Source organism: Polyodon spathula, chromosome 21 (genome assembly GCF_017654505.1).
Source record: "Polyodon spathula isolate WHYD16114869_AA chromosome 21, ASM1765450v1, whole genome shotgun sequence".
In the NCBI taxonomy this organism is placed as follows: domain Eukaryota; kingdom Metazoa; phylum Chordata; class Actinopteri; order Acipenseriformes; family Polyodontidae; genus Polyodon; species Polyodon spathula.
Window position 1 is genome coordinate 13676548 of NC_054554.1, and position 18082 is coordinate 13694629.

At 37.3% G+C, this 18082-nt stretch overlaps 1 protein-coding gene across 4 annotated transcripts in view; it reads left to right on the forward strand.

Moving 5' to 3' along the window:
- The first annotated feature begins 5512 nt into the window (after positions 1-5512).
- Positions 5513-18082, forward strand: part of LOC121296372 (zinc finger CCCH domain-containing protein 18-like) — a 51911-nt gene continuing 39341 nt past the window's right edge. For all 4 annotated transcript variants that reach the window (XM_041221862.1, XM_041221863.1, XM_041221864.1 and 1 more), the window contains exons 1-3: positions 5513-5685; positions 11507-12219; positions 15606-15690. In XM_041221862.1, coding sequence (XP_041077796.1) covers positions 11521-12219; positions 15606-15690 — 784 coding nt within the window. In that variant the 5' untranslated portion in view covers positions 5513-5685; positions 11507-11520. The remainder of the gene's footprint in view (positions 5686-11506; positions 12220-15605; positions 15691-18082) is intronic.

Below are 18082 nucleotides of genomic sequence, written 5' to 3' on the forward strand. Positions count from 1 at the left end.
CTCACTCTTTCCCTCTCTCAATATCTCCTACCTCTCTTGGCTGGGCTTCGGAGCACCCTGCTGTCAGATAAAGAGGTCTTCTCAATCAGCAGATCCCATTTCCGCTGCAGATTTGTCCTATAGTGGTGTGCTCGGCTCCCCTTTGCATACAGAATGAATGCATATAGTCTAGAGCGTCAGCAAACATTCCTATTTATCAGGACCCAATGTATTCTTTGATTGGCAACTGCATCTCCTCTTGTTCTAACGAATCTGATGAAGACACTTTTCCTCTGTGATACATGGAGAAATGCACCTGTGTTTCTTGTTTTTCTTTTTAATATAATAAAGATCTCTGTCTGAGATCCTTTAACATTATTATTATTATTATTATTATTATTATTATTATTATTATTATTAGTAGTAGTAGTAGTAGTAGTAGTAGTATAGTAATAGTATATTATTATTATTATTATTATATTATTATTATTATTATTATTATTATTATTGTTGTTGCTGTGTTACTCAAGGTAATTGTGATAATGATTTAAAGAGCTGATACTGTTTATTAGATTAACTGTGATATACAAACACTAGCTTTTGTAAAACCCTAGAAGTCCCTCCTTCAGGTGTAAGTGGAAATATACAGAAATGTCTACATTTACACATTAGAAGAACATTCAGATTTTTTAAACAGTACAATTCTGAAACTTCATAAAGCATTCCATTCTTATGGTAAATGAATGGGATGCTGAAAAGTGGCAAATTGAAGTAAACGTGACACAAAGTAACAGTAGTAGCAACAAAGTACCAGTAATATAAGGTGCACTGAAGCCTATATTCTTTCCTATTATTACAGTATTTAGTAACATTTGTACAGTTTACATAAGACTGAAAGCCCTTGTCTGGATTTATTGCATGATTAATAGAATCAAATTGGTCTCTGCTTCCCAAATGCTAAATATGCTTTTTTATAAGAAATGAGTAGGCAAAATGGAAACAAAGTTGACCTTTTTAGATTTAGATTAAAGCATGTTTGTTTTGTGCCTGTTTACTTCTTTCTTATGTACATTAGCCTTTTGAGTATGGTACTTAACTTAAGGCATAAGCAGGATTGTTTACTTCCCAGTTTGTTTACATTCCCAAAAGGTAGCTTTAACAGCAATGAAACATTAGTCAAATACTTTGATTAATACAACACTTATTTAATGAAAATGAATCAATATAAAAATAAAATACAGTATACATAAACTGTAAAACGGTGGTATAAAACTTAGTCAATACAATTTTATAATTCCATTTTCCCATTAAATCTAAAGATGGTCTTGCATACTGTGGTCCACTTTGCACAGCACCAATGCAGGTACTCCATCTAGTGGCACAACTCTGAAATCCATACATTTAAAACTACATTGCAAGGATGTCAAGATAGTATTACACAAACAGTCACAGAACAACATACAGTCAGCACTCAAATATCCATTACCCAGATACATGTCATTTTATTGCCTTATGCTGGGATGCCAGAATCACTGTTGAGCCCTCTTAAGGTGTCGAGGGCTAGTTGACCAAACACCACGGATGGAAGGTGCCCACTTGATGACCTCAGAGAGGGACCCTACTCAGCTCAGTCCAAACGGTTGTCATGCTGATGCGCTAGGGAGGCTGCACTGTGGTTGCCAGCATAACACTTCAGCTAACAACACCAGGCAGAAGGATATCTACATCAGATGGATGGAAACGCAGATGGATCACATTAGTTTACAGTGAAATAAGCTATGTCTTAGTTGGTGCTTATCTTGTTGAGAGCTGTCCAATATCAACATTAAGTTTTAACACCTACTCTCATGTAATGGAAATCATGAAGATCTGGATACGTCCAGTGAATGGACTGGATGAGGGTAAGACCTTGGAACAGCCTGGCGAGACAGCTGACAGGAGGAAATAAACCTGATTGAGGCTGGTAGGGGTTAGTCACCCTAGCTAGCAGTATCCAGCTCTGTGTTTTCAAATATAACAGGATGCTGGAGACACCCACCCAAGGCTTTTAAGAAAGGAAAGGGAAAAATGTCAGTGGTTTTTGTCCAAACCTTTTATTTTATTTTTGTTTTCAAAATAAACGGCGCTGCTGTATCTTTTTTCCCTGCAGTACTGTGTTTGTTTTCTTCCTGCATTCTGGCCTGACGTTGTCACTCAGCCAACCCTGTCACAGTGTATTATTTTTATTATTATTTCGGGACTGAACCCTGTGGTTTTGAATAGATTTACACATCACTGTCTATTATTATTTAAGCAACTAATAAAGCTTCATTTTTCACCATTGAACTGTTATTGGATTGTTGTTACTGAGCACTTCATCACCTCTACACCTGCACACTGCAAACCACTTTGCTACAATACACCATTGGTATTGCTTAACATTTCCACAATGATGGCCGCGCGAATGATGGACTTTATAGTACTGTACTTCTAAGAGCATATAGTACTTACCCAAAGTTTGATGACATAAAAACAACCGAGAAGTGCACTTACATGATCTTCGCATGTTGAAACTGCACTAACTTCAATGTCATCGTGTAAAACACTTATGATGTTTTTTGAAAACAACTAGACATTCACAGGCATCGAAGCCAAACTTTTTTGACCTACAAAAAAACAAGTCAAATGTTGTCTAACTAAGTTAGTGTTTTTTAACCACTATAGTATTATTGTACACAAAACTCATTTATGGTAAACATGATACTTACAGTTGAGATACCAGTTATAACATCAAAATGAAACATACCACGGCCCAACTAAGTTACTAAAGACTCAACTTCTCCAGAAACAGGTGGAGAGTCAAAGACTGTGCTGGGTATCTGGGGGAGTGGCCTCATTAATTATTTCTGTTGGGTTGTGGGCTTTTGTATTTGTGTTTTCCAATTTGTATCTGTGTTTTCAATTTGTATTTGTTTTTTTTAATTTGTATTTGTGTTTTGCGCTTAAAGGCCATCGTACCACTTATTTTAAAACACAATCCTTTCAGCTATGTTTTTTTGACACTATCTTTTTTTGTGTTCCCTGAAAAAAAACGGACAAGGGTTGGAACAGGCCAAATTAAATAACCAGATATAGATGTGAGTGCTGACTGTATTGCCACTGTTGCTATTGTTAATGAACAAGGGGTGTTAGTGGCTTGCGAAAATATTGACCCCCCTTGGCATTTTTCCTATTTTGTTGCCTTACAACCTGTTATTAAAATGGATTTTTTGGGGGTTTGTATCATTTGATTTACACAACATGCCTACCACTTTGAAGAAGCAAAATATTTTTTATAGTGAAACAAACAAGAAATAATACAAAAAAACAGAAAACTTGAGCGTGCATAACTATTCAACCACCCCCCCCCCCCCCCCCCAAAGTCAATACTTTGTAGAGCCAACTTTTGCAGCAATTACAGCTGCAAGTCTCTTGGGGTATGTATCTATAAGCTTGGCAAATCTAGCCACTGGGATTTTTGCCCATTCTTCAAGGCAAAACTGCTCCAGCTCCTTCAAGTTGGATGGCTTCCGCTGGTGTACAACAATCTTTAAGTCATACCACAGATTCTCAATTGGATTGAAGTCTGGGCTTTGACTAGGCCATTCCAAGACATTTAAATGTTTCCCCTTAAACCACTCGAGTGTTGCTTTAGCAGTATGCTTAGGGTCATTGTCCTGCTGGAAGGTGAACTTCCGTCCCAGTCTCAAATCTCTGGAAGACTGAAACAGGTTTCCCTCAAGAATTTCCCTGCATTTAGCGCCATCCATCATTCCTTCAATTCTGACCAGTTTCCCAGTCCGTGCCGATGAAAAACATCCCCACAGCAGGATGCTGCCACCACCATGTTTCACTGTGGGGATGGTGTTCTCGGGGTGATGAGAGGTGTTGGGTTTGCACCAGACATAACATTTTCCTTGATGGCCAAAAAGCTCAATTTTAGTCTTATCTGACCAGAGTACCTTCTTCCATATATTTGGGGAGTCTCCCACATTCCTTTTGGCGAACACCAAACGTGTTTGCTTATTTTTTTCTTTAAGCAATGGCTTTTTTCTGGCCACTCTTCCATAAAGCCCAGCTCTGTGGAGTGTACGGCTTAAAGTGGTCCTATGGACATATACACCAATCTCCGCTGTGGAGCTTTGCAGCTCCTTCAATGTTATCTTTGGTCTCTTTGTTGCCTCTCTGATTAATGCCCTCCTTGCCTGATCCATGAGTTTTGGTGGGCGGCCCTCTCTTGCCAGGTTTGTTGTGGTGCCATATTCTTTCCATTTTTTAATAATGGCTTTAATGGTGCTCCGTGGGATGTTCAAAGTTTCGGATATTTTTTTTATAACCCAACCCTGATCTGTACTTCTCCAAAACTTTGTCCCTGACCTGTTTGGAGAGATACTTGATCTTCATGGTGCTGCTTGCTTGGTGGTGCTGCTTGCTTGGTGGTGCCCCTTGCTTAGTGGTGTTGCAGACTCTGGGGCCTTTCAGAACAGGTGTATATATACTGAGATCATGTGACAGATCATGTGACACTTCGATTGCACACAGGTGGACTTTATTTAACTAATTATGTGACTTCTGAAGGTAATTGGTTGGACCAGATCTTATTTAGAAGCTTAATAGCAAAGGGGGTGAATACATATGCATGCACCACTTTTCCGTTATTTATTTTTTAGAATTTTTTTAAACAAGTTATTTTTTTCATTTCACTTCACCAATTTTGACTATTTTGTGTATGTCCATTACATGAAATCCAAATAAAAATCAATTTTAATTCCAGGTTGTAAGGCAACAAAATAGGAAAAATGCCAAGGGGGGTCAGTACTTTCGCAAGTCACTGTAATACCCACTTGGTGTAATGGGGGCTTATGGGGTTTGTTTGTATGCTATGGACACACTGTACATTAACACTTTAGCTTATCAATAAAGTCAGCTAAGTTACACTTTTACTATTTGGTCACAACATCACTAAAGGATAACCTTTAGTGTAAAGGATAACCGTTTACACAAGCACACTAAGAAGTACAGTAAGCTTTTTGAGTAATGTTTGTATATATTTGGGTAGGGTATTACATGAAAAAATTGTATTATTTTTTTTTAAATATAGTACCTGTCCTGATTACTTCATATGAATTGTTGATGAATTAATATCTGAACTTTAATTTGGCTCATAAGCAGTTGATTTTACAAGTGACCAGTATTGTCCGGGGCGACACTCGTAGTACGTTTAACCTCTTACATCGGGACGTTGGATTGCAAAAAAAAAAAAAAAATACAAGCGGCTGTCGGCTGCTTTTAAAGAGCCTACAGTTCAATACGTGCGCAACAAAATGTGTTGATTCATGCATTCATCAATCGTTTAAACGTTATAGATAATTTGTTTACCAATTCCAACATTTATAGAAAAAATAAAAAACTTCTGCGTTAACACTTTCTTTTTGTTATACATGCGACTTTGTTTTTTTTCACTCTGTGGAGATTCAGAAATTGCTAATTCTTAAAGCGGACTTTGTCGTGCTTTGATGACGTCACGGCAATGGCCGCTCTCTTAGTGTAGAGCAGGGGTTACGATTCTGTTCGTAAAACAAAATTATTTCAATAATTGCATTATTTCTCCTTCAAAGTTTGAAGCCGAGAGACGGGATAACAGCAACGCCCAGTAATCCTGCCTCATAGACGTACAGGTTGGAAACGGTAAAGAATATCTACAGCTCTCTAAACTTCATTTTGTACAGGGGATGTATGTAATGTTGATGGAGGGAAGCGTGGCTGATATTTACTGAACGCTAATTAGAATGCAAAAGTTGTGTCTAATTTCGTTTAAAAAGTAGCACTTGGAAGGGTAAGTTCATCTGGTTGTCCATGCACGTAGATTACTCGCAAAATGCACCGCGATATGGAGCGATGTGAAGTTGTTGCGTCGGCGTATCTTAATTTTTGGGCCTATTTTATGTTTTCAGATACGGTCTTCCTTGGCTTATTTATCACTAAACGTAATTTGGTGGTGTTCTCTTGAACTTTACGTTATAAATACGGGGGCGGCTCTGTCGGTGTGTCATTTCTTGTGTGTTTATGTAAAAAGTGGGTACCTCAATTACAGACGCCTTGCAGTATTAACAATACAACACATTCATTTGATGTTTAAATTGTGCCTACATTAGAGTTTACATATACGATTGAAGTATATAATGTATTACCCTTGTGATGCATAACAAAGTCATTTACGATTATACTGTTTTGTTCTTTTGACAGTGATCTATTAACTTATCTGAGTTTCCTAACACAAATTAATAAGTAATGACATGTTTGCATAATACGATCACAGATTTTAAAGTGTACATATGCTTTTAGGTACAGAATAAAAGTTAGCCATTAGTAGCTAAGTATTTTTGGTAACTGAGATTCCATAACGCAGTTGTACAGTCAGTATGCAAAAACTGCTACTTGACCTGCCATTTTTGTTGTTATGCTTTCTTAGAAGTAAGTTGTTTGACTTACCGCCTGTATACACATCTATTGCAGTAGTTCAGTCAATAACGAGGATGAAAATTACTGTTCTTTATTGAATCATCTGTTCGTTTAGAAGCATTAGTACAAGAGGGTGGTACATTGGGCATAGTAAAGATAAGTTCTTGGTGGTTGTCATCTGTCCCCAGAATATGGTACCGTAGTTGCTGCAGGAACTGGAGATCTACTACCTAAAATAACTTGAACACACCATGATTTAACTCTGACTCTATCACATGCTTTAAAAAATAAAATAATGTTGCATGTAATGAAAGTAAAACCACGAGTAGATCAAACAGCAGTTCAGTGGAAGTCATATTTCCATCTTTGAAAGCTAGTCGTCGATTTGTTGCATTTATTTATAGTGGTAAGACTTTAAGTGGTCTCCAGGGTTATTTAGTTACTTGGTCATTTGAACAAATGCAGTTAAAGGTTTTGACGCATTACAAGTATAATATATATCATATATATATAATATAATATATATATATATATATATATATAATTATAATACTTTATGATATTATGATATTTTTTATTTTGTAATTCATTTTGGTTCTGGATTGACAGCAGTGGAAACTGTAAAGTTATTTCTAGCTGTCCACCGTGAGAATAGCACAGGCAGTGCTCAAGTCTATGCTGGAGGGACAGCATTTCAGGCTCCCTGTACATCCAATACCTGGCATCTCTGTGCCAAATTGTGGGGTGGTTTTTGTAATGTGTAGTGGCCTACTGCCCACGCAAAGCAAAGCTGAGCTGAGTCTAACATAATAATTTAACATTATCTGGGCCATGTAACATTATTATTATTATTATTATTATAATTATTATTCATTTATTTGGCACATACAAGCATTTAAATCTCTACGAGTGTTGGTTATGGTACTTTTTCACACTGGTGGTAGGGGTGTCACGATATGAAAATGTTCTCATGTGATTATTGTGTGTGTTATTATCACGATAATTGCGATAAATACAATAATTTGCAAAGAACTACAAAAAAAAACCCTTACAAATTTATAAAGTTTACTATTTATTAAGCTATAATAGGTATGAAATCAGTATAGCCTAAACTTTAACTAAAGAAAAAAAAATGGTGCTTACTTATAATTCAGTAGATATTTATACAATACTCAATATTTAAAATGCAAAACTCTATGAAATAAAAAGAATGTGGAGCATTTCCAAAGTAAAATAAAATAAGCCTTACAGAAAGAACTCGGTCATCATCCCCATTGTTTTTTTTAATTGTTCTATTTTGCTGCCAACGTAGTCCAATATAGGGGAAAAAAACAAAAAACAACTGACTATAAACATAAAAACAAAATATTTTCATTGGAGTGAGGTGAACAAACTTAAATGGCACTCATTTCAGGTTTTTGTGTAAAAAACACTAACATGTTTATATGTTCTGGTGAAAGACGTAATCAAAAGGGTGTTGCAATATTTCTACCAGAACTAAAAACATGCTCTGATGGCACACTAGTTGCTGGGATGCAAAACAGCTTTTTCACTAAACTGGAGAGCAGGGGCAGAGCATCGGCATTGTCCTTCCACCAAAAAAGAGGATCAGTTTCCACTGCAGCTAATGGCTTGGCATGGCAAGGTAGTGGGTGTTTTCTTTTTCTAACTGTGCCTTCAAATTAAGCATCCCATCTTCAGGGGCGTTCTTCTGTAGTTTTTGTATTATTTTTTTGTTATCAGTAATCCGTTTTAAGATACCAGCTAGACCGGAAACCTGCTGAGGTCTTTCTTTCACCAGTGGATTTGGAAGAGCTGTAGAATGTCAGTAGTACTTTGGGATTCCTTTGGTAGAGTGGTTACATTACTTTTTGCATCTGTAGCAAGTGCCTTAATTAAAGCAAGCTCTTTATGCACATCTTCTACAGCAGTGGTATTTGGACCATCTGACTCAGAAAAATGTTTTTTGAATCTAGGGTCTACATAACTGGTTAGGTTAAGCAATCTGGAAGTTGATGCTGCAGAATATCTTGATTTTAGATCAGCAGAAATGATTTGCTTAATTTGTTTAGTGAGAATATGGTAACATGGGATTCTGCAGCTAGTGCATCTGTAAATATGTGCATTGTCTCAGGACTTGAGAGACATTTTCAAGAACCTGGGTGTTACTATCTGTTAGCATGAAATGCCTTGAACTGCAGTCAGAAGCAAGTACTGCACAAACTGCTTGTTGTTGCTCAGTGAACCTGGAAACCATTAAATACATTGACCCCCATCTTGTGGCCACGTCAAGGAGCAATGAGTGCTGAGGAACATCAAGTTCAACTTGCTTTTTAGTCAACTCTTTCTTTTTTTCCAGCTGCAATTGAACCCTTTAACAAGACTCCTGCAGGACCTCAAAGCTGTTTCAACTTGGGTCAATTTCAGGGCTTTACTGATAGATTATGAGATTATGGCCAAAGCAACTTAGCCATGGCACATCCATGAGGTCATTAAAGGCCTTCTTTACACTTGCATTTCTTTACGTTTGAGCCATTGTCTGTTACAGCTGACACATTTTTTGCATCCAGCCCCAACTTTTCCATTATGTAATTGAAAGCTTCCGCAATGTTTTCTGCAGTCTAGTCTTCTGGCAAGAACAATGTCTCCAGACAGTGTGCATACTACTTCCAATCATTTGATATGTAATGGGCAGTTACTGAGATATAAGGCTCTCCAGAGCCACCATGGCTTGTCCACATATCTGTTGTTGCTGCAACCCACTGTGCCTCAGCCATAAGGACTTCAATTTCTTCCTTTTTACTGTACATCTTTCTGATTCATAAATAAAACAGCTACTTGTTTATGTATGTATTATTATTATATGACCAGAATTGCTATCAATAAATGTCATATCACATTTTCTCTAAATTTAAATTTTCAAATGTATTTTTGTTTTTACTTTTAAATTTGAAATGTAAATTAAAAATAACTCAAAAATTGATGTTTTAAAATTATGAATGGTTGTAACACCCCTCGCTATGTAAAAACTACTGAACTATTTGTATAGTATACACCTTATGTAGTAACACACCAATATTAATTGTAACGAGCAAATGCTGCTCAGGAGGACATTGTTTTCCTGGCTTGCCAGTTGGCTATCATTTTAAAAGTACTATGAGGAGCAGCTAAACACAACTAGGCAGCAAAATAAAAAGTAGGAAATCAGTTTTGTTCAGCAATACAGAACAAATTAAAAATAGTTAATATGGCCAAGGTTTACATCAGTGCTCATGTTTGAGTTATTTGTTTATTTTTAAACAGGAAGTCCAAAAAGCAAACTGTTCATGACATTACTAATTTGTGACTGTATATGATCAAATACGTCTTAAACTAAGATGTTTGAAAACACTAATATTTAGTTGAAACAGAAAAAGAATGGATTCAAGGATATACAGCGAGTAACATGAATTTAAATATCCGATAGTCAAAGTTATGTTCAAGTACACTGCACAGGAAGATCATGTTGAAAGAATTACAGCAGCTAAAACATAAAATAATTAAATACACCAACTGTTATTAATACTTTGTTTAACTTTAAACTGTTCATACTTTGTTCCTTACCGATGTTGCTTCTTTATAAAGCGTTCTATGATGATCTCTTAAATGCGTGAACATATTTGTTGTGTTGCTGCTCTTGCAGAGAACACTAACTCTGCATACTTTACAAATTGGACCCGTGTGGCAAAGTGGTGAATACGTGCAGGTGAGTGCAGTGCAGAGTGGATAAATGACACAGACTATGATATACAGGTGCAAGGGTGTTTATTAAATGAGTTCAGTGTCCAGAGCCTTATAGCAAACCTGCAAATAATAATAATGTTGGAAGTGGTACAGCGGCGTGTATCACTTCTGATTATAATCCCACGGGTTTGACCTGTAACCCAAAGTCCAGTTGTTTCACCCACACAAAACACAGACACAATTCCGCCAGTGCGTGATTTTAGTGCTCGTGGTGCAAAAGACTGTTCCTGTAGTGGAAAAGGTCAGTGGTGATAGCCGGGTTTTACACTGGCCTGCGGCTGTAGCTCCGGATCATGCTCAGTATTCTTGGTGAAAAACGACACACAAAACAAACAGTGTTAATACACAGACAAGCAGAACACTCACGGTTTTTCGTATACACAAGATGGGCTCCTTCTTGGTTATTTGGCTTAACCATATGCAAAGGAACAGATCACAAAGCCACGCCCCCCTATTTATACCCTCGCCCATGACCCCTAGGTTAACGAGTGCATCCGCTCCTCCAATCCTCAGATGCCACGCCATTTACCGTCAGGGTCAGTGAGCTTGGGTGCCGTAGCTCCTCCCCTTTCGTAAATGGCCGACTTCCACCTACCCTTCGGAATAAATTGTCTTGCCATTTGTTTAAGGTTACTCTGTTCCTTCTTTCTAGTGCCCTCACCGGTCGGGAAGGAGATCTAACACCAAGAGTCATTCGATCTCTGTCACAACCACCCTCTTCAACAATTTGATCATCGTCAGTTTTTTTTAAACCAAAATAATCCCACATTATTGATTTAATTTGTTTTTTGGAGGGTACAGCTGCTTTGTCTCTTCACTATCTGTAGTGCAGTGTGTGCTGTAAACGCACTCGTGATTCAAACATAATTGAACTTACACAGTGCTGGGCCACGTATCATGACCAATCACAGCATTAGAAAAGTAAATAAAAGTTTCTACACCGGAAAAGAGTATGGAGGACGAAGTATACAGTATGGTACTGTCAGATCACTTTAAAAATTCCATCACTGCAATTTGAACTTACTTGTATTAATAATTTAGAGTTACAAATTATTAATTGAGGTTGACAAATCATAACTATAAGTAAATATTTAATTACCGCGATATTGAAAAATATTGACTATACAATAACTGTCAGAATTTATCAGGATTATCTTTTTATCGTCATATCGCAACACCCCTAACTGGTGGCTCTAATTCTTATTTTCAATTCGTGGCATGTGGGTTTGTATGTCTGTGACACACTTGCCTTTTTTTGTTGCAGAATAACCTCCTCCAATGGATGTACCTGAAAGTCCAAATCATGACCCAAAATCCCCAGATTCAGAAGATCAACAAATCTCAGACACTGAACTCCTGAAGGATGAGCTCTGTGATGAGGAGGGCGGCAGAGACTCAGACCTAGAGGATGAGGAGGGAGAGCAGGCCTCTGATGGTGAGGAAGAGGAACTGGAGATGGTGGATTTGGAGCAGGAGGGGGAGATCAATCACTCGGAGGAAGAGGAGGATATAGGCAGCGAGGCAGAGGTGCGCAGTGAGGCCAAATCTCAGGACTCTGATAACGAGCAGGGCCAGGAGAAGGTTGTTTCACCTGTTAACAGGGAAGATGGAGAGGAGGAAGGTGATGAGGAGGGGGTGACTGTAGAGGACCAGGAACATGAGGAAGAAGATAGGGTGAACAATCTGAATATTCTGAAAGATCTGAAGGATGAGTCCTCCTCTGTGAATCGAGATTTGGATGAGCACGAACTAGATTATGATGAGGAGGTACCGGAAGAACCGAGCACTGTGGCGCCCGGAGAGGAGGAAGAGGATGAGGAGGAGGAAGATGAGGAGCTCAAAAAAAGGCTGAAGGAAGAGACAGCAGCCAAAAAAATAGAGCAACAACAGAAGCCCCCCATAAGGGGCCAGAGAGATTCCTTCAGGGATAAAAAGAAAGATGAAGATGACGGGGAAATTGATGAAGGTGAAATCGATGTAAGCGAATATCTCTTTATTCCAAGGGTGACTAATGCTGTCTTTAGGAAACACAAGGGATTGCAGTCCCTGTTAAACTGCACTCTGTCGTTGTTATGAATTCAACATGCTGACTGTTGCAAAGTAGTTTTGTAGGGATCATTGCCTTACTGCTACCATTAGAGTAATATGTTTTTTTAATTTATTCCCAGAAGTTAATGTTAGAATGTCTTGCCCACACATTTACCAATAAACTATCAATATGCAGAAATTCAGTTATTCTAAAACTTAATTTCTGCATATTGAGAGTTCTGAAATATCTACCTTGAATAGTCTGTTAATGCTAGATGATTAGTAAAGTTGTTGGTCTTGAGACTCATTACTAATGAGTATACTTCTGTAACATGTTTGGTGTCTATTTTAATGATCTTAACCATGGTAGATTAAAATACTGCTACCCTTTAACTGAACCACTTAAGTACAATAACATTACAATGGAAAGAGGTCAGTGATAGAACAGATGTAAGAGTATAAGAGACACCGTATGATACACTAATGTTGTGTGTAATGTATTGGATGACAGTTTACTTTTTGTAATAGGGTTCTTCCACTCCAACTCAACCAGAAAAAGGACATTTCGTTGCCTGTCCATCTTGCATTTTCCTAGAAAAATTCACCTGGGGGTTTTCTTACTCGCTGAGTTCAGAAATGATAGCCATTATATATATATATATATATATATATATATATATATATATATATATATATATATATTTTAAAATTTCCCCTTCGACCTGTGTGTGACCTTGCAAAGGTCAACCTAAAGTGAGAAAGGGACCTTGACCAGAAAAATCATCCTGAGTGCAATTTACATGCTGCCATCATGTGTAGCACCTCGTTCTACTCACAATAAATAGGGCTTTTCAGAAAACAATACTAGGAGCACCCTACTCACTTCTGGCAAATTGCTAGACGAGGGGTAACTGAAAGTTTTATTTGAACTTCAGCCTTTTACCCTGTAGGGGATGGGAGTCCTAAAATGTAAGTATTGCTGTAAGACCCTTAGGAACCAGGCTTCCAAATTCTGTGAAAAACTTTTGGTTTCAAGTCCCACCACTGGTCATTAAACCCCATTAACATTTGAATTTTTACTGTTTGTACCAACTTTAGGCCGTAATAAGTCAGATATGTTTGGATAGATGTTGATGAACTCTGCAAACATCAAGCAAAATATTATGGTATCTGGGGATTTTGAAGATTTTTTAAGTTGCATTTGGCATGCATTTGAGCATTGCTTATCCTCACTTTGGTGAGGATAAAATGCCACTAGTTCTAATAATAATAAAAATAATAATAAAAATGGCTATCATTTCTGAAATCGTGTCTGAAAACCCCCCAGGTGTATTTTTCTAGTAAAATCTGAGGTAGAGATATATACTGCAGGAAGTTGTGTTCTTGCTGGCAAATCAACTGCAGTAAATGTCTTCCTTTCATGCAGTTCAATAATTAAGTCTGTCATCTTCCATGCTTGCATATCCCCAAGGGGTAGACACAGCATGTGGTGCTTTGCTTATTAAAACTCGTTAGAATTAACCTCTGTCTGATAAATACTTTTCACAACCTAATATTGAAGCAATAGCAAAGACATGTCGCCTTGATCTCCTGGTCATGAATGGCAACATAACATGTACAGAAGGCAAGAACCCTGGTTCTACTGGTAAAATCATTTGTCTAAAAGCAAGCAAGTGACATCTAGCAAGATGCAAGCACATTATTCTTGTGGATGCCCTATCTACTGTATGCAAGAACATGCTTAGAAAGTATATCTGATGGATATGAGCATTTTCCAGCCTGGCCTACCATTACATTTTACATCATGTTTTAACTCTCATTGATGCCTATTTTATACCTAGTTAGTAGTTTTTTGCCCCCCAAGTCTACTTTTGCTTGCTGGCTTCTTGAGAATTAAAAAAAGCCATACCGCTGTTATCTCTGACAAAGAGTGGGCACTGATGCCTAGCATAATTAATTACATGGCAAAATCCCTTGTCCGCAGGAACAGATTATTTTGGTAGCAGTGGTGCAAATCTGTTTTGGCCTTGCGTGACAATAATTTTCAGTATAATAAATCAATACGTGTACTACATAAATTATAGATAGTATCCTATTAAACAGTTGTTGTTCCAGTTCTAAATGTTAGTGTGTTTTTAATCTAGTATTAATTGCATAGAAACATTTTACGAAGCTCTGGAATGTTTAGTTCTATTATTGATTCTGCGCTGTGAACATTGAGTAAGACCTTTTATATTAATTCTACGCTTACGTACTGTGGTATTTGGAGGTTGAAGCTTGTGAAAAGTAGCACATAGGTGGTTGTGATCTTCAGCTGAGCTGACAATTGAAGCAGCATGGATGCATCTTATTTTTATTAAGTCTCACCAAGTCCTTAAGAGACTAAATATTTAAGTTATCCTTTTAAACAGATTTCCTCATTGAATTGCTGTGAACAACTGATAAAGATTCTTCGTGGATTCCAATCAAGAGACATTTGCCATCTTTTTGTGTTTTCCACAATCATTGGCTTCTAAATAATTCATATGAGAATATGTTTGTATTTTCTGCATTATAAATCAGAATGGCAGAGAGTCTTTGTTACCAGTTATGCTCCACATCTTAATATAGGTTTAGATTTAAGCCTAATCAAAATAAATTAACCAGGCAATGGCAGAGCTTGTTTGACCTATGGGGATTCACAGCCCCAGTGACAGGAATGTAGAGCAGATACCTTTATGTATGTCACAGTTATATTTGTACATTTAGCTGGAAAATCCAATGTAAAGGCTTTACACAATGAATCTGGGGATTTGCATGCATAATGTGGATGTAGACTTGTGTATTTTAAGCTGTGACGTAAGATATGAAAGTTCTTCCCCAGCTATGTTTTTAAAAAATAATTAGAAATATTAATTGATTATATTATTGATTGCTATGAACCAATACTTTCCCAATGCATATTATATTAATGTATATTTATGCACATATTTTTTGTTGTATTTTGTGAAGTCTAAACATTGTTGGCTTTTTGCTGATGTGCGATTACAAAATGAGTTGCTCATTGTACCTCAGACAATAATAATTTTGATTGTCATAAGAATGCTACTGATCAAGTGCTTCCGCTTTTGAGGGTGCGATCTGATTATATCTGATAAACAACAAAGACGCTTTTATATTAGCTTGCCTCCTTTGTCTTGATGATCCTTGCAGTTTTGCTCTATCTGAAGGGAATTTATTTAATACAAGTGGGACTCTCTCCAGCAGGAAACAGAAGGCCGGTGGTTAATTCAAACTCTCGAGACCCCTGTTCAGTGCAGAGAACTGAAAAAATAAATAAACTGTGTTGTTTCCAGGATGATGACCTGGAGGAGGGAGAGGTGAAAGACCCTGCTGACAGGTGGATCAGACCCCGTCGCATCTGCAGATTTTTCATGAAAGGTACAGGTATTGTGACATTAATGGTAAATTTAAGTGAGCAAAAACCTAATCATTACAGCTTGCCCAAATGTAATGTTACTCTGGAAATATAGACTCCTCTGGCAAAAAGTAATGGCCCTTACAGTTAGCCTGGAAGTGTCACTTGGCTATGGGTGTCATTGTGGTCATAGGACTTACTGGTTTCAAGATGATAAAGACCTAACTTTTAGAGATTGGTTTCACATTTGGTAAACAACTGTATTGTATGATTCTCAAGGTCAAGTTCAAATATGGTTTTGTGACAGCAACTTTTTAAACGTTATACCTGTGAAGCCTCCTTTCTGATTTTAATAGTTTCTGGCTATATAAATACTGTATTCTACAGTTGAATTTTGAAAGGTAATGCATCAATGCCAGCTGTTTTGACTACAAGTCTCAATTTAGCACTATCAAATGTTGTACTGGAATGGATGCTATAGTAAACGTGTTGGCAACTTTGACTTCTGATCCAATGTGGTTGCCACATTGAGGTCCTCTGACTTTCTGTGACTTTGTGTTTTGCAGACGGCACTCTGAGATGTTGTCTTAAGGCGATTTCTATGAATACTAGGGATGGGCCAATATCGATATTTTGATATTATATTGATAATTTCCATATTGCAGAGACAATTTTTATTGCTAATACTGCTAAAAATAAACGCAGTACAGTCAAGTTTATTTTATTGTAAGATACAACAAACTCTATACATACCAATCATTGTTAGTCTCGTAGGCAAACACCACAGATTAAAGAATTGTTTAACCATTTTATTCCATTGATTGGCGTTTTTCTAACAACCAGAGTAACTAGTGTATTTCAAACATTCAATAGCTATAAATCAAGAAAAACAACAAATCCACAACCAGTGTACCCTCTGTTTGCTGTACAACTCGTTTTCACCTGTTTCCTCTCACAAGCCAAACCTTTACTGGAAACTATATCCTCTTTTCAAATGGTGTATGCATCAACTAAATAAGAAACAGGATCATCTTCTTTTAAAGGGATTCACACCTAAAAACAAACAACACAAAAACACATAATAAACAGTAAAATCGGTTTAAATAATTTATATATACAGCTCTGGAAAAAATTGAGACCACTGCAAAATTATCGGTTTCTCTGGTTTTACTATTTATAGGTATGTGTTTGGGTAAAATGAACATTTTTGTTTTATTCTTTAAACTACTGACAACCTTTCTCCCAAATTCCAAATAAAAATATTGTCATTTAGAGCATTTATTTGCAGAAAATGACAACTGGTCAAAATAACAAAAAAGATGCAGTGTTGTCAGACCTCGAATAATGCAAAGAAAATAAGTTCATATTCATTTTTAAACAACACAATACTAATGTTTTAACTTAGGAAGAGTTCAGAAATCAATATTTGGTGGAATAACCCTGATTTTCAAGCACAGCTTTCATGCGTCTTGGCATGCTCTCCACCAGTCTTTCACATTGATGTTGAGTGACTTTATGCCACTGCTGGCACAAAAATTCAAGCAGCTCGGCTTTGTTTGATGGCTTGTGACCATCCATCTTCCTCTTGATCACATTCCAATGGTTTTCAATGGGGTTCAGGTCTGGAGATTGGGCTGGCCATAACAGGGTCTTGATCTGGTGGTCCTCCATCCACACCTTGATTGACCTGGGTGTGTGGCATGGAGCACTGTCCTGCTGGAAAAACCAATCCTCAGATTTGGGGAACATTGTCAGAGCAGAAGGAAGCAAGTTTTCTTCCAGGACAACCTTGTACTTGGCTTGATTCATGCCAAAGCTGCCCTGATTCCAGCCTTGCTGAAGCACCCCCAGATCATCACCGATCCTCCACCACATTTCACAGTGGGTGCGAGACACTGTGGCTTGTAGGCCTCTCCAGGTCTCCGTCTAACCATTAGACGACCAGGTGTTGGGCAAAGCTGAAAATTGCACTCATCTGGGGGTGCTTCAGCAAGGCTGGAATCGGGCAGATTTGTCTTTGTGAACTTATTTTCTTTGCATTATTCGAGGTCTGACAACACTGCATCTTTTTTGTTATTTTGACCAGTTGTCATTATCTGCAAATAAATGCTCTAAATGACAATTTGGAATTTGGGAGAAATGTTGTCAGTAGTTTATAGAATAAAACAAAAATGTTCATTTTACCCAAACACATACCTATAAATAGTAAAATCAGAGAAACTGATAATTTTGCAGTGGTCTCTTAATTTTTTCCAGGGCTGTGTGTGTGTGTGTGTGTGTGTGTGTGTATATATATATATATATACATTTCTTCCATTGAATACATGCTTACAAGATACGAAATGCTATTTGCGTGCTGCACTAAGCACTCTTGGGATTATTTTGAGATATGCTGCGCATGCATCAGTGATTTTG